This window comes from Bufo gargarizans, chromosome 3, assembly GCF_014858855.1.
Source record: "Bufo gargarizans isolate SCDJY-AF-19 chromosome 3, ASM1485885v1, whole genome shotgun sequence".
Lineage (NCBI taxonomy): Eukaryota > Metazoa > Chordata > Amphibia > Anura > Bufonidae > Bufo > Bufo gargarizans.
This window is the reverse complement of record NC_058082.1, coordinates 230108073-230128720: the sequence shown is the minus strand read 5'-3', so window position 1 is coordinate 230128720 and position 20648 is coordinate 230108073. Positions and strand designations below refer to the sequence as shown.

Sequence of the window (20648 nt, the reverse complement as noted above, 5' to 3'; positions counted from 1 at the left end):
GAACCTCACGCTGCAAACCTTGGAGCAGTTCGGGTGGATAATCAACCTTCCCAAGTCCTCGCTTATCCCGTCCAGGCAACTCCTCTTTCTGGGGTTGCTGCTGGATACAAAAGCGGCGGAGGTTCGGCTCCCACCGGAAAAGTGCCTACTCCTTCACCAGTCGGTTCGGACCCTGCTTCTCCATCGCCGTCCGTCCTTTCGGTTCAGCATGCGGGTATTAGGTCAGATGGTGTCCTGTTTCGAAGCGATTCCCTTCGCGCAGTATACCTCCCGCATCTTCCAGACGGCAATTCTGTCTGCCTGGGACAAGTCCCAGGAGAGTCTGGATCAGTCCTTCCCCCTCTCCCCCATGTTCGGTCCTCCCTCCGCTGGTGGTTACGGACTCCCCTCCAGGGAAAATCCTTTCTGCCAATGAACTGGTTGGTGGTTACCACCGATGCCAGTCTGCAGGGTTGGGGGGGGGGTGTTTCCTCCCCGGTCCGTCCAGGGCACTTGGTCTCCATCGGAGTCCAACCTGCCGATAAACATTCTGGAACTGAGGGCAATTCCCCTGCTTCGGGGCCATCCCGTTCGTGTCTAGTCGGACAATGCCACGGCTGTGGCGTATATAAATCATCAAGGGGGCACTCGCAGCGCAGCGGCTATGCGGGAGGTGTCTCACATCCTCCACTGGGCGGAAAGTCATGTTCTGGCCCTGTCAGCCATTTACATTCCGGGGGTGGACAACTGGGCGGTGGACTTCCTCAGCCGGACGACGATCGACCCAGGCGAGTGGTCTCTGCATCCCGACGTGTTCGAGTCCATTTGCCTCCGTTGGGCCGTCCGGACGTGGATCTCGTGGCCTCCAGACTCAACCACAAGCTCCCCACCTTCCTGTCCAGGTCTAAGGACCCGAGGGCGTATGGCGCCGACGCGCTCGTTCTTCCATGGACGGAATTCTCCCTCCTATACATTTTTCCACCCCTCCCTCTTCTGCCACGGGTTCTCCGGAAAATCTCGGCAGAGGGCATGCCTGCGGTTCTGATAGCCCCGGATTAGCCTCGCCGGCCTTGGTACGCCAACCTAATGTTGCTCCTGGGAGACGCACCTTGGCCGCTGCCTCTAAGTGAAAACCTCCTCTCTCAAGGGCCGATATTCCACCAGTGTTTAGGGTCGCTACGTTTAACGGCATGGCTATTGAGACCGCAGTTTTAACGCAACGGGGGTTTTCTGCAGATGTGGTTCGTACCATGATCCGCGCACGAAAGCCGGCCTCGTCCAGGATTTATTACCGAACCTGGCGGGCCTACTTGTTTTTTTTGCGACAACCTGGATGTTCATCCTCTTAGTTTTTTCCCTCCCCACGGTCTTGTCCTTCTTGCAGTCTGGTCTGGACCTGAGCTCGTTAAAGGGTCAGATCTTGGCGCTTTCCATCCTCTTCCAGCGTCCTCTGGCTCTTCTCGGTCCTGTCAAGACTTTTATCCAGGGAGTTGCTCACTCTGTTCCCCTGTATCGCTCTCCCATTCCACCCTGGGACCTTAATGTCGTGCTTGCGGCAGACTGGATCTGCCCCCTTCGAGCCCTTGTGTAAGGTTTCTCTTTGCCTTTTGTCCTGCAAGGTCCTTTTCCTTGTAGCCATCACGTCTCTTCGACGGGTGTCGGAATTGGCGGCACTATCTTGCACGGAACCCCTTTTGGTCTTCCACCAGGATAAGGCAGTTCTCCGTCCGGTTCCTGACTTGCTTCCGAAGGTGGTATCCGCTTTTCACCTCACTGAGGATATTGTCCTCCCTTCCCTTTGTCCGTTCCCTCTTATCCTCGAGAATGGGAGCTTCACTGCCTGGATGTTGTTAGGGCCCTGAGGATTTACCTGGAAGTCACTGGTCCCTTTCGGCGCACGGACTCTCTCTTTGTGGTTCCGGAAGGTCCTCGCAAGGGGTTGGCGGCGTCCAGGGTGTTTATTGCCCGCTTCATCAAGATGGCTATTGCTGAAGCTTACTGCGCCAAGGGCAAGGAGTCGCCCTTTGGTATTACCGCTCGTTCTACCAGAGCGGTCAGTGCCTCTTGGGCTCAGAGGCATCGGGCTTCGGCTGAACAACTGTGTAAGGCGGCCACCTGGTCTTCTTTGCACACTTTCACCAAGTTCTACAGGGTTAACACCTATGCATCGGCGGATGCTGCTTTGGGCCGCCTGGTCTTGCAGGTGGCGGTTTCTTGAGGCCTTCCGGTGGTTTTTCATCTTGGGCTGTGGTCCCTCCCCTCTTGGACTGCTTTTGAATGTCCCAAGGTTTCCTGTGTCCCCCAAGGAATTGGGCGAGAAAACGAGATTTTTGTATAACTGTAAAATCTCTTTCTCGCTCTTCCTTGGGGGACACAGCACCCACTCATTGTTTTGGTTTACCGTTACGGTTTAGTTGCCCCTGTCGGGTAGTTGACTTGTTTGGTTTTACATGGTTGGCCATTGCCTTTATTTCACTACTTGGGAACGCAACTGGTAGTCTTTCTCTCCAGGCTGAGGGTATAGCTGCTGGAGGAGGGGCTTAACAGTTTTCACTTAGTGTCACGCCTCCTAGGGAGTTGAGCTATACCCAAGGTTTCCTGTGTCCCCCAAGGAAGAGCGAGAAAGAGATTTTGCTGGTAAGTTATACAAAAATCTTGTTTTTTCCTTTTTTTTCCTCTCTCAAGTCATATGTTTTTAATTTCATTGAAGGGCAAGGAGGGCAAGTCACATAAACCAGCGGTCCCCAACCGCTGGGCCGCAGCCCAAGACCGGGCCCTGGAAGATTATTTGCCGGGCCGCGGCAATCAGGGCTGTCTTTAATGCGGTACTAATGAAGCGCTTCAATTCTGAAAGCGCTTTATTAGTATTATAGGACCATGAAGCAGTGAAGGATCTGTACTCACCGCTTCCTGGTCCTCGGCTTGGCAGGGCTGCACACAGTGGGAGGGCACAGACGACAGCAGGATGAAGAGGATTGCGATGGTAAGGAGCAGGAGAGGTGTTTTTTTTTTCAATTTTATTTGCGCTGATGGCTGACATGGGGAGCTGATGGCTGGCTGACATGGGGAGCTGATGGCTGGCTGACATGGGGAGCTGATGGCTGGCTGACAAGGGGAGCTGATGGCTGGCTGACAAGGGGAGCTGATGGCTGGCTGACATGCGCAGTGGGTCTTGCCGCATGAGGCAGGGCATGTATTGTGTGGGCATAAATTCCTGATGCAAGGCGCAGGCGCACGGTACATGAATCCCTGTGTTGTCAGGATCCGTGCTGGTGTGTGCGCATTACTTAGTTGGGAGAATCGGAGGTGCAAGTGTTGTGCGCATGCGTGTAACAAGCAGGATTCTCGCGATAGCGTGAACAGTACACATCGTTGGACGCCAACAGGAACGGCACATGGATTCTATCATGTTAGGGTTTGTCCTTTTTAAAGGGTTTCTACCACCAGAAATACTGTTATGTAGCTGACTGATATAGCGATGCGCTAATGTCAGCACTACATAACAGTGTGCTTTTTACATTTCTCCCTGCAGCCGTTCTGATAAAATACACACTTTTATAATATGCTAATGAGCCTCTAGGTGCCATGTGGGCGTAAAATCAGCACCTAGAGGCTCCGTCTACTGACCCTTTATCCCGCCCAGGTCCTCCGTTCTGCCCGCCCCGCTCCTCTTGATTGATGTCACGGTTCTCAGAATCGGTGATCAAATCCCGCGCCGTTCACTTCTGTATTTGGCGCAGGCGCAGTGAGTGAATGATGCGCTCCTGGTGCCGGATTTCTCACGGCGCCTGCGCCGACTACGTCACGGTGAGGAAGCCGGCATCAGGAGAGCGGCCCTCACTCACTGCGCCTGCTCCGAACACAGAAGTGAACGGCGCAGGCGCGGGATTTCGTCAGTGATTCTGCGAACTGTGACATCAATCAAGAGGAGCGGGGCGGGCAGAACGGAGGACCTGGGCAGGATAAAAGGTTGGGTAGACGGAGCCTCTAGGTGCTGAATATACGCCCACATAGCACCTAGAGGCTCATTAGCATATTATAAAAGTGCTTATTTTATCAGAACGGCTGCAGAGACAAATGTAAAAAGCATAGTTATGTAGTGCTGACATTAGCGCATCGCTATATCAGTCAGCTACATAACAGTATTTCTGGTGGTAGAAGCCCTTTAATCACTTAATTTGCACAGGAGCACCTTATTGATTATTAATGAATTAATAATATGCAATTATGTTATATGCACAATACTATGAAATTGAGATCATGTATTAATATGTCACTGCCACCACTGTAAGCACTTGATGTTTTTATAAGTTTTTTTTATATTGTTAATGTCATAGAATTTGATCTATAATCATGTATTCACTTTGCAATCATGCTAATATGTTTATTATCAGTTATGAAACACTTATGTACTCAGCTGTATTTATATGTGTATGAGCACTACTATCACTAGCTTGACAAAGGCTCCACTGAGAGAGCTATAATGCTGAGCACTACTATGAGCACTACTATCACTAGCTTGACAAAGGCTCCACTGAGAGAGCTATAATGCTGAGCACTACTATGAGCACTACTATCACTAGCTTGACAAAGGCTCCACTGAGAGAGCTATAATGCTGAGCACTACTATGAGCACTACTATCACTAGCTTGACAAAGGCTCCACTGAGAGAGCTATAATGCTGAGCACTACTATCACTAGCTTGACAAAGGCTCCACTGAGAGAGCTATAATGCTGAGCACTACTATGAGCACTACTATCACTAGCTTGACAAAGGCTCCACTGAGAGAGCTATAATGCTGAGCACTACTATGAGCACTACTATCACTAGCTTGACAAAGGCTCCACTGAGAGAGCTATAATGCTGAGCACTACTATGAGCACTACTATCACTAGCTTGACAAAGGCTCCACTGAGAGAGCTATAATGCTGAGCACTACTATGAGCACTACTATCACTAGCTTGACAAAGGCTCCACTGAGAGAGCTATAATGCTGAGCACTACTATGAGCACTACTATCACTAGCTTGACAAAGGCTCCACTGAGAGAGCTATAATGCTGAGCACTACTATGAGCACTACTATCACTAGCTTGACAAAGGCTCCACTGAGAGAGCTATAATGCTGAGCACTACTATGAGCACTACTATCACTAGCTTGACAAAGGCTCCACTGAGAGAGCTATAATGCTGAGCACTACTATGAGCACTACTATCACTAGCTTGACAAAGGCTCCACTGAGAGAGCTGAAATGCTGCATTGCTGTTGGGTGTAATAAAGTATCCACCTATTCACTGGAAGACCGGAGTGCTGCCTTATCCTTCTATTTTACAATCATCGTTCCACGTCCTAGGAACAATTGGGAATTTGCACCTGGCATCAAAGGAGTGCTGCCGTTTATTTTTTATTTTTAAAAATAATGATAGATTATAGATATTAGATAGATTGATCATAGATATAAATAATGATTGATTGATAGATATGAGATAGATAGATCTAAGGCATTAAGGACATGGATGAATGAATGCAATGCTAAGCATATTCCATCTTCAAAGGCTGCTAACAAATGGCGGTATTCACAGTGCAGGTACTGCCCATGTACATATCAGTACTGTTGCTATCTTTTACCATGTTAGCTCCTATACAATACACAGGGATGTACAATATTAAGGCTTCAGTGAAAAACCCATTGCGTCCGGATGTAATGCGTTTTTCACTAATGGTTGCTAGGAGAAAATCGCATCAAAACGCATTGCACCCGCACAGAAAAAAACTGAAACCCTAAACGCAATCAGACAAAACTGACTGAACTTGCTTGCGAAATGGTGCGAGTTTCACTGAATGCACCCTGACACAATCCGTATTGTTCGTGTGAAAGAAGCCTTAGGGCTCATGCACACAAGCGTATTTTTGGTCCGCATCCGACCTGCAATTTTTGCGGATCGGATACGGGCCTATTCATTTCAACGGGGCCGCAAAAATACGGACAACACATGTCTGCATCAGTATGTCCATTCCCTGGCATCCATAAAAAATATAGAACCTGTCCTATTCTTATCCACATGATGAACAAGAATAGGACATTATGGCACAGACATTCCGTTCTGCAAAATGGGGAACACATGACCGGCATACGTGTTTTGCGAATCCGCAATTTGCGGACCACAAAACAGGCTACAGTTGGGTGCATGAGCCCTTATACACACAATGCTATCAATCACTGATGACACCTTCCTCCTGCACCAACAGCTATTCACAAGAGCGGAAAAAAGAAAAGGTATAAATGTATACATTACAAGTTTTACTGAATCTCCCCCCCAAAAAATCTAATCTATCTATTCATCCATCTTCTATCTATTCATCCATCTTCTATCTATCTATCTGCTCTATAACATGCATTTCTTTTGTATTGACAGGTCCTCTTTAAATGGGTTTTCTAAGTGTTTTTACTGATAACTAGGGATGAGCGGACTTCAAGTTTTGAAGTTCAGGTATATGCTGAATTGCGTTCTAGATTCCGTTACCACGGACCATAACGCAATTTTATGACAGTTATAATAGAAGTCTATTGGCAGCATAACGGATCCGTCTGGTTTCAGTTATGCAGGAGAGGACTCCGAACTTCAAAACTTGAAGTTTGCTCATCCCTGCTGATAACCTATCCTCTGGAATGGAGAGGGGGGGGGGGGGGGGGGGCGACAACCAGGACCCCCACAATCAGTTGTTTGAGAAGGCAGTGGCGCTCGCAGTAGCACCGTGGCCTTCTCCGGCTTTTCCTAGGCCGTGTGACGACTCCCTTATATGGCCTAAGTGCAGCTAAGCCCCATAGAAGTAAATGTGGCTGAGTGCGATACCAAGTACAGCCGCTATACCGTGTACGGCGCTATGTTTAGTGAGCCAAAAGAAGGCAGAAGTGCTGATCAGCGTGGGACCCGGGTGTCAGACACTCACCGATCAGATACTGGTCCCCCATCCAGAAGATAGGTCATCAGTAAGAAACACTTAGAAAACCCCTTTAAGGGCTGTTTCTCACGAGCGAGTCCATTGCAGGAATCACGCTCCGAGTGTGAGTGTGATCCTCCGCTCTGGACTTGCCGGAGCGCACAGCATTATCATGATTTATAATGCTGTGTGCATCTGCTTGACCTTATTTCTATAGGATCATACTGACAGCTTTATGTCTCTATGATTCTGTAGAAATAAGGTCAAGCAGAGACACATAGCATTATAAATCATGATAATGCCGTGCGCTCCGGCAAGTCCAGAGCGGAGGATCACACTCACACTCGGAGCGTGATTCCCGCAATGGACTCGCTCGTGTTAAACAGCCCTAAGGCCCTGTTCACAGCACGTAAGGGAATTATGGTTGGCATGCAGGTCTCAAGCATAGTTTACACAGTCAGTTTTTAATGGGCGTTTTTTTTAAATGATGCCTTTCTGGGAAACGGATGCTAAAAACGGTCTCCAATCGTATGGCGGCTGTCGGTCAGTAAAAACAGAACATCTTTTATTTTTGGACATCCACTATTCATTGGCCATCAAAAAAATTGCAGTGTGAATAACGCCATAGACTACCACTGTTATTAAAATAGATGGCCGTTAAAAAGTTGTTAAAGGGGTTATCCAACTGACCCCCCAATGCACGGGCCCCTCGTATACAATATACTTACCTGCTCCCTGGCACCCGTGTCGCTCCTGATCCCCGCACGTGCGCTGCATCTCCCTGTGGCTCGCATCAAAACATCCGGCGATAGTGGGGAGTGCCAATGGCAGGCGGTGACGGGGACGGGCCTCCCCAGCGTCACCCACGATGCCAGGGAGGCTCGACCCGTTGCGGCCTGATATTGGCTGGTCCCCACTGTCGCCAGATGTTTTGATCCGTGCGACATGGAGATGCAGCGCCCGTGCGGAGATCAGGAGCGACACGGGTGCCAGGGGGCAGGTAAGTATATTGTATACGAGGGGCCCGGGCATTGAAGGGGGGTCATTATAGAGGTTGGATAACCCCTTTAATGCTGTGCACCATCAACAGTGAGGATGGTCCATTTTTTTAACGTTTTCGCAAAACCCTTCATGAAGAAATCATGGGCAGCATTCAGAACACGGCTGTATGAACCCCTTACGTATGGGCAGCTTTAGGCTGGGTTCACACTTGGTCGTTTTGTTGTGTTTCAAAATTTTAAAACCTATTATTTGGAGGCTGCCTATAGATAAAAATACCAGAAATAAAAAACCCTGTGGGCCTCATTTATACAGTGGGGACCTCCCAATAAAGGCTCAGATACCCCAGTCTGCACCCCCCAGAACGTGTGCCCCCTCAGTGCCCATCACCCAGCCGCTGAGGTAAGGGCTGGGGTTCTGGCCACCACCGCAGTCACAGCGCCTGTGCGGGCAGGTCCCGGCCGGCGCCGCTGATCTCCGCTGTCCCTCCCATATCCTCTGCAGACTGCACACATCTGGAGCACACAGTAGTTTCTTGGCAGCTGCTGCCCCGCACAGAGCTGTACACGGCCCCCGGCTGCAGCCTGTAGTCAGTGTTGTCAATGTTCTGGCAGCTCTTGGTAGTAGCCGCTATAGCAGCCCCCCTGCGCTGCACGGAGAGCCCCCCTGCTGTGAGTGCGGAGCTGAGCAGAGTATGGGGCCCCGGGCTGCGGGGAGAGGCTGCGCTTCCTGCTCGCTATTTCTACATCCAGGCTGCGGGGACACACGGCAACAAGTAAGTGGAAGGCGGTCACCATGGCAACGAGCTAGGGCAGGCCCTCCCTTTATGCTGGGGTGACAACTTGTAAAAAGCGCAAGGTGGGACAGTATTGGCGTTACCCATAGTGTGCCAGGGCAAATTCTTTTCTTACAAAGCTGTCACTCCTCTAACTCCACCCAAGTCTTTACACCCACACAGTTCAATGCCCCCTTAGTGCCCCCACACAGTAGAATGCCTCCATTAGTGCCCCAAACAGTAGATATATACCCCATTAGTGCCCCCCCACACACAATAGAATGCCCCATTAGTACCCCCACACAGTAGATATATACCCCATTAGTGCCCCAAACAGTAGATATATACCCCATTAGTGCCCCCCCACACACAATAGAATGCCCCATTAGTACCCCCACACAGTAGATATATACCCCATTAGTGCCCCAAACAGTAGATATATACCCCATTAGTGCCCCCCCCCACACAATTGAATGCCCCATTAGTACCCCCACACAGTAGAATGCCTCCATTAGTGCCCCAAACAGTAGATATATACCCCATTAGTGCCCCCCCCCACACACACAATAGAATGCCCCACTAGTGCCCCCTTACAGTAGAATGCATCTTTTACTGTCCAGACACAGTTCTGACCCCCACACATAGTTCTGGCCCCCACACAGTAGTTAATTCCCCTTAGTGCTCCCATGCAGTAGTTATGCCCTCTCACTGCCCCCGCAAAGTAGTTATGCCCCCTTACTGCCCCCACACAGTAGTTATGCCCCCTTAGTGCCCCTCACACAGTAGTTATGCCCCCTTAGTGCCCCCCACACAGTAGTTATGTCCCCTTAGTGCCCCCACACAGTAGTTATGTCCCCTTTGTGCTCCTACACAGTAGTTAATTCCCCTTAGTGCTCCCACGCAGTAGTTATGCCCTCTCACTGCCCCCACAAAGTAGTTATGCCCCCTTACTGCCCCCACACAGTAATGCCCCCTTAGTGCCTCCCACACAGTAGTTATGCCACCTTAGTGCCCCCACACAGTAGTTATGTCCCCTTTGTGCTCCCACGCAGTAGTTATGCCCTCTCAGTGCCCCCACAAAGTAGTTATGCCCCTTACTGCCCCCCCACACAGTTATGCCCCCTTAGCGCCCCACAGAGTAGTTATGCCCTCTCAGTGCCCCCACACAGTAGTTATGCCCCCTTAGATATGCCCCCTTAGAGCCCCACGCGGTATTTATGCCCTCTCAGTGCCCCCACACAGTAGTTATGGCCCCTTACTGCCCCCTAAACAGTAGTTATGCCCCCTTAGTGCCCCCTACACAGTAGTTATGCCCCCTTAGTGCCCCCTACACAGTAGTTATGCCCCCTTTGCGCCCCACACAGTAGGTAAGCCCTCTCAGTGCCCCCACATAGTAGTTATGCCCCCTTAGTTCTCCCCCCACACAGTAGTTATGCCCCTTTTAGGCTGTTATAAATGCGTGATACTAGATCTCGGTCTCCAGACAGAATGAGTGGAATCATACATACAGGGATAAATTTATCAAAACTAATATAAAGGGAAACTGGCTCAGTTGCCCATAGCAACTAATCAGATGCCACCTTTCATTTATCAGAGTTTCTTTGGAAAATGAAAAGTGGAATCTTGTTGGTTGCTATGAGCAACTGAGCCAGTTTTCCTTTATACCAGTTTGATAAATCTGCCCCACAGGCTTCCGCAAAATGGCAACTACAGCTTCACTGAACGCCTCCACCTAGTGTTCCCCCTATTGCTTGGAGCATCACTTACATGTGATTGGATGCTTTTCTGATGTCACTAACAAGTGTCTTCTGTGGTTATTGCCCCCCCAGTGGTGTAAATAAAATAAAAATCAGTAATACTCACCTAGCCCCATTCTCCCAATGAGTGGAGCACATCCCGCTCTCCCCTGCAGGCGCCATGCAGTGAGGTTATCGCACCTGCTGGGATGAGTAGATGAGGACAGGCTGGGGACAATCCTCAGCCCGTGAGCTCTTCTACTAAGTCCAGCCGGCAATGTAACTGCATCGCGCCTGCTGGAGAGAGCATGGCCAGGGGATGAGGCCCGGACTGTAATGGATGACAGATATCCAGTACGGCCTGGGCCTTGCCTGGGGACACACAGTAATCATTACTGGCAGTGGGGTGGCTGCGTTCATGACCCCAAAAAGGAGGACATCCCACCCAGGACAGTGGGTGACAATACAACACACAGAAGGGAAACCACATATCGCGCAGTAAGCGCAGCGTAGTGCAGGACCAGCAAAGTGTATGAGATTAAGCAATGAAATCACTGAGCGTAATGGTAATCTACTATAGGCACTGCTAATATCAATATATATCACTGAAGGCAATTTCCCCAAAAAATTTATTTTAATAAATATATTCATAAGAAGGCTCCTATATAAGAGCCGTGATAACTTATGGAAGTGCAACACCATCACACAACTTGCTATACAGATAAGGCCTCATGCACACGACCGTTTTTCGGGTCCGCATTCGAGCCGCCATTTTGGCGGCTCGGATGCGGATCTATTCACTTAAGTGGGGCCGCAAATGATGTGGACAGCACTTTGTGTAATGTCTGCATCTATTGCTCCGTTCCGTGGCTCCGCTAAAAAAATATAACATTTGAAGGCGCACGGATGCCATCCGTGTTTTGCAGATCTGCGATTTGCAGACCGCAAAACACACCACGGTCGTGTGCATAAGGCCTAAGGCAACAAAGAGTATATCAAAGGCTCCATATAGAGACACAACTCCTCTACTCCTGCAACTAATACAATCCCTAATGGTGTAGCTCAAATTAGTGGCTGAGAAGACATCAACCTTAGGCCTCTTTCACACGGGCGTCATGTTTTTGGCCCGGATAAGATGCGGGTGCATCGCTGGAAAATGCACGATTTTTCTGCGCGAGTGCAAAACATTGTAATGCGTTTTGCACGCACGTGAAAAAAATCGGCATGTTTGGTACCCAAACCCAAACTTCTTCACAGAAGTTCGGGTTTGGGATCAGTGTAGATTGTATTATTTTCCCTTATAACATGGTTTATAGCATTCTTAATACAGAATGCTTAGTACAATAGGGCTGGAGGGGTTAAAAAATAAAATAAAATAATTTAACTCACCTTAATCCACTTGTTCACGCAGCCCGGCTTCTCTTCTGTCTTCTTCTTTGAGGAATAGGACCTTTGATGACGTCACTGCGCTCATCACATGGTCCATCACATGATCTTTTACCATGGTGATGGATCATGTGACGAATCATGTGATGAGCGTAGTGACGTCACCACAGGTCCTTTTCTTGTGCACAGCAAAGATGAAGACAGAAGAGAAGCCGGGCTGCGCTAACAAGTGGATTAAGGTGAGTTAAGTTATTTATTATTTTTTTTAACCCCTCCAGCGCTATTGTACTATGCATTCTGTATTAAGAATGCTATTATTTTCCCTTATAACCATGTTATAAGGGAAAATAATAATGATCAGGTCCCCATCCCAATCGTCTCCTAGCAACCGTGTGTGAAAATCGCAACGCATCCGCACTTACTTGCGGATGCTTGCGATTTTCACGCAGCCCGATTCACTTCTATGGGGCCTGCGTTGTGTGGAAAACGCACAAAGAGGAGCATGCTGCGATTTACACGCAACGCACAAGTGATGCGTGAAAATCACCGCTCATGTGCACAGCCCCATAGAAGTGAATGGGTCCGGATTCAGTGCTGGTGCAATGCGTTCATCTCATGCATCGCACCGCGTGGAAATCTCGCCCGTGTGAAAGGGGCCTTAATGTTCCTCACATATCTGCAGGCTTGACATGAGCCACATCTAAAGATACCTAAGAGTTTCTGATCTAACCATGTCCCCGGAGGTCGTGGATGAGAGTAGTGTACTAAACGATCTGGTAGGATCCTACCTCTCCTATAGGTAATGCTTGTCATGCTCATGTGTGGGAGGAAGACACCACACATGAGCATAGGAGTAGAGTTGTTGCGATACCACATTTTTGATTCGATTTCGATCCCATAAAAAAAGTATTGTGATACTCGATACCATTCGATACCACGTGAAAAACAAAAAAAGCCACGTGCATTTTAAAAAAATGGCGAATTGTGCAGTTATTTTTTTTTTTCTGTTCCGGTGTTCACCACATACATTTGTTTTATATTTTAATAATTTGGACTTTTCTGAAATGGCGATATGTGATATGTTTATTTATTTATTGTTTATATATTTTATATGTGAAATTGGGAAAGGGGGTGATTTATACTTAATGTTTTGTTTTTGTTTTTAAAACTTGTTATTTATTTATTTATTTATGTTTTACACTTTTTATTTAATAACTATTTTCCCCCTTAGGGGCCAGAACCTGGGATCTTTTAATCCCTTGTCCTATTCACCCTAATAGAGCTCTGTTATGGTGAATAGGACCTCACACTGTCCCTGCTGCCCTGTGCATAGTGCACACAGCAGCAGGGAGCTGACTATGACAGCCAGGGCTTCAGTAGCGTCCTGGCTGCCATGGTACCCAATCAGAGCCCCAGGATTACACTGCTGGGGCTCCGATCAGAAGCTGCCACTGCACCACCAATGAAGAGGAGGGGACCCTGTGGCCACTGCCACCAATGATTTAATACTAGGAGGTTGAGATGGGCGGGCGCATTGTGCCACCAATGATTTTAATGGGGTGGGAGCACTGCACCACCAATGATAATTAACCCTTTATACAGGAGTCGGGTACTGGCAGCAGATCAGCGGCAGTTAACCCCTCAGGTGCCGCACAAGAGGGGTTAACTGCCGCTGATTGCAGCTCCCTGTCAGAGGAGGGTGCCGGCTATGTGATTCTGCTGACGGAACCTGCCTCCTGTATTATGTGTTAAAGACGACCTTATGGTCCAGACTGGTCTGGGCACCGCTCTGTGTAGCCTGCTAGTTAAAGTCTGGACCCAGGAAAAGTCCTATCACTGGTGGCGCAGTGCGCCCGCCCCTCCTCCGCCCCTCTCTTCTTATTGGTGGCAGCAGCACAGAGGGAGGGAGAGACTGCTTCCTTCTCCCCTGTGCTGCTGAGGGAACATGAGCGCGCCGACAGCAGCACGCTCATGTTCAGAGATACTAGACTGCGCAGCCCAGTATCGAAAAAATGGAAATCACGGTATCGTATCGATACCGGGACAAAAGCATCGATTGGGTATCGAAATTTTGATACCCCCAACAACCCTACATAGGAGGGAAAGGGGATACCGGAATAAGGCCTGGAAACTAAGGAAGGAAGATGGACACCTCCTAGAGAAAACCTTAACTCCAGTCCTGACAGACTACCAGTATGAACAGGCCCCAAAGGTAGGCAATTTCATACACCGGACACCTAGAATCCTATCTCACCCTATAGGACCCTGGAACTAATGTCAGGACTGAGTCTACCTGGTCCTCCAAAGTGAAGGATGAACAGGAGTCTCCCTCAGGCCTAATGACAAACAACAAGGAAAGGCAACACACATATATAATAAACAAAAGGGAAAGGAAGCACTTATCTTCAATGAAGCTTTGGTAGCACCAGGAACTCAGCCGAGAACCAAACACAAGCTAACCACAAGTCCAACAGAATCTATAAACCACATAGCATAGTGGGAGAAACAATAATAAATAGAGGTTAAATGACCACAAAAGCCACACCTGGGGAAAGAAGTTGTGGCAAGCACCAAAAACAACACAGACGTCATTTGATCCAAAAGGAAAACATGTCAGATCAAACCACGTGTTGCCAGTCTCACAGATTTCCTGCCACCTGTCGCGGGAACGTCCATATATCTCTGTACGTCCGTGACAGTAGCTCCCCTTCTACGGGTGACCTCCGGGCATCCAGGACCAACCTTATCTGGAAGAGACCTGTGAAAGGCTTTCACCAAACGACTGGCATTCACGTCAGATGCCGGTACCCACATCCTCTCCTCTGGTCCATAACCCTTCCAGTGAACAAGATACTGAAGAGATCTACAGAAAACTCGAGAGTCAATAATCTTGGCGATCTGGAATTCCAAACTGCCGTCCACCATGACAGGAGTCATATCTCTTCAACAAATATTTGTGAAACACATTATGAATTTTCAGAGCTTGAGGAAGTTCAAGATGAAAAGCTACAGGATTAATAATGGCAGTGATCTTATATGGACCAATAAACCTTGGACCCAACTTCCGAGAAGAAACCTTCAACTTAATATTTCCTGTGGACAGCCACACAAAATCACCCACACTTAGGTCCAGACCATTCATACGTTTCTTGTCAGCCACACGTTTATACTTGTTGCCCATATTCATCAAGTTATTTTGAATTTTTCACCATATAGAAGACAATGATGATGAAAAACGCTCCTCCTCAGGGATACCGGAAGTATCTGAACCAGAGAATGTGCCAAATTGCGGGTGAAACCCATATGCCCCAAAGTATGGCGACTTACCAGTGGACTTCTGTCTACGATTGTTTATGGCAAACTCTGCCAAAGACAAAAACGAGGACCATTCCTCCTGGTTCTCAGAGACAAAACATCTTAAGTAAGTCTCCAGACTCTGATTAGTGCACTCCGTCTGTCCATTTGTCTGAGAATGAAAAGCAAAAAGACAGTTGTACCCCCAGCCGAGTACAGAACGCCTTCCAGAATCTGGATACAAAGTCCCACGATCCGAGACCATGTCAGAGGGAATGCCATGAAGTTTCACAATGTTGTCAACAAACAACACAAGTGTTTTAGCATTAGGTAGGCCAGGCAGTGCTATAAAGTGCACCATTTTAGCAAAATGTCCATGGTCTGGACGGGATGGGCAACGGAAGTAGAGCTCCAGAAGGTCGATTATGTGTCACCTTAGCGCATGCACAGATACTACAGGCTGACACATAGTCTTCAACACACTTACGCAACCCCAGCCACCAGAAAAGAGGTTGTCAGTGGATCTACTCCCAGGGTGTCCTATAAGAACTGTACAGTGATGTTCCTCAAACACCTTATGACGCAATTCTGATGGAAAAAACAATTTCCCAGAGGGGCAAGACTCTGGTGAGTCTCCCTGAGCCTCTAACACCTTCACCTCTAGGTCAGAGTATAGAGCCGATATCACCACCCCTTCCGACAGTATCGGACTTGGATTTTCAAAATCACCACCTCCATTAAAACTATGTGACAAGGCATCTGCCTTGACTTTCTTAACCCCAGGACGATATGTGACAATGAAATTGAATCTGGTGAAAAACAAAGACCATCTGGCCTGCTTCGGGTTCAGTCGTTTAGCCGACTCCAGGTAAGCCAGATTTTTGTGATCTGTGAACACCGTGATCGGATGAATCGGCCCTTCCAACCAATGACGCCACTCCTCAAAAGCCAACTTAATGGCCAGCAACTCTCGTCGTAATTTCTCTCTGTGGCAGAAAGTTTTTTAGAGACAAATGCACATGGATGCCATTTACCAGGTGACGGACCCTGCAATAAAACTGCTCCTACCCCCACCTTGGAGGTGCCAAATTCTACAATGAAAGATTGCGATACATCTGGCTGCACCAATATAGGGGCAGAAGAGAAGCACTCCTTAACCGCAGAAAAGGCTTCCAACACCAAATCAGACCACACAGACATTCATCCCTTTCTTAGTCATGTCAGTTAAGGGTTTCACCACTGTCGAATAGTTCTGGATAAATTTTCGGTAATAGTTGGTGATTCTCAAAAAACTAATAAGAGCCTTCAAATTTTCGGGTCAATCCCAGTCCAATACAGCACAGACTTTCTATGGATTCATTCGAAAACCTGAAGATGCCAACATTACCCAAGAATTGCACCTCATGTACAGCAAAAACACACTTCTCTAATTTTGCGTACAGTTTATTATCTCTTAGGACAGTGATGGTGAACCTTTTAGAGACCGAGTGCCCAAACTGCTAAAAAATACCCACTTATTTATCGCAAAGTGCCAACACAGCAATTTAACCTGAATACCAATATAGTATATCTTCCATGTACTTTATCATTTAGCTATAATAGCTTAATAGCCTACATTCAGTGTGCTGCCTGTGCTGTTCATAGTGCGTCCTGTGCTGATGAATGGTAGGAAAAGTCTAAAGCATATTGGTACACCATAGACTTTTTCCAAGGCACGGGTGCCCACAGAGAGGGCTCTGAGTGCCGCCTCTGGCACCCGTGCCATAGGTTCGCCATCACTGTCTTAGGATCTGTAACACCTGTCTAACGTGATCCTGATGAATCTCCATGTCTGGAGAATAAATTAGTATGTCCTCCAAATACATGACAACAAACCTCCCCACCAGGTGATGAAAAATGTCATTCACAAAATGCTGGTAAACCGCAGGACAATTGGTCAACCCAAAAGGCATGACCAGGTTCTCAAGGCGACCCTCTGAGGTATTAAAAGCCGTCTTCCATTTATCCGCTTCCTTGGTCCTGACCCGATTATATGCCTCCCTTAAGTCCAACTTGGAGAACACCTTGGCATCAACCATCTGGTTAAACAAATCAGGAATCAAAGGAAGGGGGTAAGGATCACGGACAGTAATCCAATTGAGCTCGTGGAAATCCAGACATAGCCTAAGAGTTCCATCCTTTTTTTAAAAAAAAAAAAAAACTGCTGCCTCTATGAGATTTGAAAGGTCTTATGTGTCCTTTAGCCAAACTCAAGGTAATATACTCTCTCATGGCCGTTCTTTCCGGTCAAGAAAGGTTATACAACCTAGATTTGGGCAACTTCGCTCCGGGAATAAGGTTGATAGGACAATCATATTCCCGATGCAGAGGTAAATCCTGGTATCCACTTTCAGAAAAAAATACAGATGGTTGGATTGTGCTTGCTTTACCACGATAAACCCAGAACTACCGGAGCGGGGAGACCCTCCAACACAAAACACAAGATGAATTCCTGATGAAAGTCACCCTCTCTTAATCGGATGTCATGCACCATCTGAGATAAACACTTCTGAGTTAGAGGTGCAGAATTAATAGGAAAAATTGAAATGTTTTTCTCTAATGCACTTGGAGACAACCCGTGCATACGAACAAACTGAGCATCAATTAGGTTCAACCCTGCCCCACTGTCGATAAACACCTCAATCCCCACAGTCTAGGACTCTAGCGCCACCTAGGCAGTCAGGAGAAATCGGGTACTATCAGGCAAAGACAAATGCACATTTTCTGACTCTCCTCCCACCCCTCCAAGAGTCAGATGGGAAATAAATGTCCCCTTTTTTCTTTCTTTTTGAGGCTGAATGCATGGACATACTGTAATGACCGGTGTCACGCACAGGGAGGAAAACATGGAAAGCCCTGCCCAAGGGAGAGGGAAAGGTGGTGACCCCTAACTCACATTGCGGCTGGCACCTGACTGCCCTGACGTCCCTAGATGGGTTCCTCACCCGTGCGGCGATCACGTGCCTAAACCCTGGCTTTCCCTGAAATGAGCCCTAGATAGTGAACGGGCCGGTGGGATCGCTAGTCCGCACCACTGCACTAAGAGGGAAACACCAGGGAGAGGACAGACAAATACAGACAAACACAAACACCCAGGTGGACGACCACAGCAGTCCACAAAGGTCCAACAGGGATCCGGAGGGTAGCGTTCTGAATCAACAGTCAGAGAACGCAGCAACACAGCTCCAGTGGGTCAGGATAGATGTCCAGGCAGGAAGCTCTATCTCTGGCAACCAGAAAAGTGTGAGAGGGGAATATAAGGAGGTTAGGGAGTGCTGGACAAGGAACAGCTGAGGAGAAGGAGCTACGGATCCCTGAGTGAGCCAAAAGTGTTTGCAAAGCAAACTCAGAAAGCTAACATAAGGAAAACAGCCCTATCTTAAATAGAGCGTGCAGCCAACCACTGCGACTTCCTGACCCCGGGTATAACGGAGTCAGGCGTGGTTCTCGATACCCTCGTGACAGTACCCCCCTCTCTACGAGGGGCCTCCGGACACTCAGGACCAGGTCTCTCAGGATGAGAGGCATGAAAAACCCGAACTAACCTGTCGGCGTTTACCTCAGACGCAGGAACCCACATTCTTTCCTCGGGACCGTAACCTCTCCAATGCACCAGATATTGAAGAGAGCGGCGGACCCGACGAGAATTAACAATTTTGGATATCTGAAATTCTAGATTACCATCCACGACAACAGGAGGGGGTGGCAGCGGTGATGGTTCTAGAGGTGGAACATATTTTTTGAGTAACGACTTATGAAAAACATTATGAATTTTAAAAGTCTGAGGTAACTCCAGGCGAAAAGCCACGGGGTTGATGATGGCTACAATTTTGTAAGGGCCAATAAACCTAGGACCCAGTTTCCAAGAGGGAACCTTCAATTTAATATTCCTAGTAGACAACCACACATAGTCATTCACTCCTAGGTCCGGACCTGGCGACCGTCTCTTATCAGCCATGCATTTGTATTTACCTCCCATATTTTTCAAGTTAGCTTGCACCTTCTGCCATACCGATGAAAGAGATGACCAAAAAACGTTCCTCTTCGGGAACCCCAGAAGACCCCCCCTCTTTGAAAGTACAGAATTGGGGATGAAAACCATATGCACCAAGAAATGGTGACTTGCCAGTGGATTCCTGACGACGATTATTTATGGCAAACTCAGCTAACGGTAAATATGATGACCACAACTCTTGGTTTTCAGACACAAAACATCTTAGATATGTCTCAAGGTTTTGGTTGGTACGCTCAGTCTGTCCATTTGACTGAGGATGGAAAGCTGAGGAAAAGGACAAGTGTACCCCCAAACGGGAACAAAAAGCTTTCCAAAATTTAGAAATAAACTGGGTACCCCGATCCGAAACAACATCGGAGGGGACCCCGTGAAGCTTCACGATTTCACTGACGAATACCTGAGCAAGAGTCTTAGCATTAGGTAGTGCGGGTAACGCAATGAAGTGTACCATTTTGCTAAACCTGTCCACTACTACCAAAATAACTGTTTTACCCGCAGACAAAGGTAAGTCAGTAAGAAAATCCATTGACAGATGTGTCCACGGTCTATTGGGAATGACGAGTGGTAATAGAGACCCTGCAGGACGTGTATGTGAAACTTTTGCGCGCGCACAGGTAGAACAAGAAGACACAAAATCCAATACATCCTGACGCAACCTTGGCCACCAAAAACGACGAGACAATAGCTCCAAGGTTGCTTTACTACCCGGGTGCCCAGCAAGTGCCGAATTATGATGTTCCTTTAATAATTCGAAACGTAGGTTCAACGATACAAACAATTTCTCTGAGGGGCAAGAGACCAGGGCGTCCCCCTGGGCCTCTAACACCTTCCCCTCCAAAACAGAGTGTACCGCAGAGACAACCACTCCTCTTTGTAGAATGGGCACCGGATCACTCACATTACCCCCTCCAGGGAAACAACGAGATAGTGCATCAGCCTTGGTGTTCTTTGCCCCAGGACGATAGGTAATCACAAAGTTAAACCTGGTAAAAAATAGCGACCACCTAGCCTGTCTAGGGGTGAGACGCTTAGCTGATTCGAGGTACAGGAGATTTTTGTGGTCCGTAATCACAGTGACGGGGTGGACTGCCCCCTCTAAGAAGTGACGCCACTCCTCAAACGCAAGTTTAATAGCTAATAGTTCCCTATTGCCAATATCGTAGTTCTTTTCTGCTGCAGATAGTTTTTTCGAAAAGAAAGCACAAGGACGCCATTTGCCAGGAGACGGACCCTGAGACAGCACCGCCCCCACTCCCACCTCTGACGCATCGACTTCAACAATAAAAGGCTGAGAGACATCAGGTTGGACTAGTACAGGTGCTGAGGTAAACCTCTCTTTTAGAGAGGAAAAAGCAACTTTAGCGGCGTCAGACCATTTAGAAAAATCAGACCCCTTCCTAGTCATGTCAGTAAGCGGTTTTACAATAAGTGAATAATTTTTAATGAATTTCCTATAGAAATTTGCGAAGCCCAAGAACCATTG

At 47.9% G+C, this 20648-nt stretch overlaps 1 protein-coding gene across 1 annotated transcript in view; it reads left to right on the top strand.

The window, feature by feature from the left end:
* Positions 1-8401: 8401 nt before the first annotated feature.
* Positions 8402-20648, top strand: part of POGLUT2 (protein O-glucosyltransferase 2) — a 116306-nt gene continuing 104059 nt past the window's right edge. Inside the window, exon 1 of the mRNA XM_044285641.1 lies at positions 8402-8695. Within this exon, the coding sequence (XP_044141576.1) occupies positions 8523-8695 (173 nt within the window). The 5' untranslated portion in view covers positions 8402-8522. The remainder of the gene's footprint in view (positions 8696-20648) is intronic.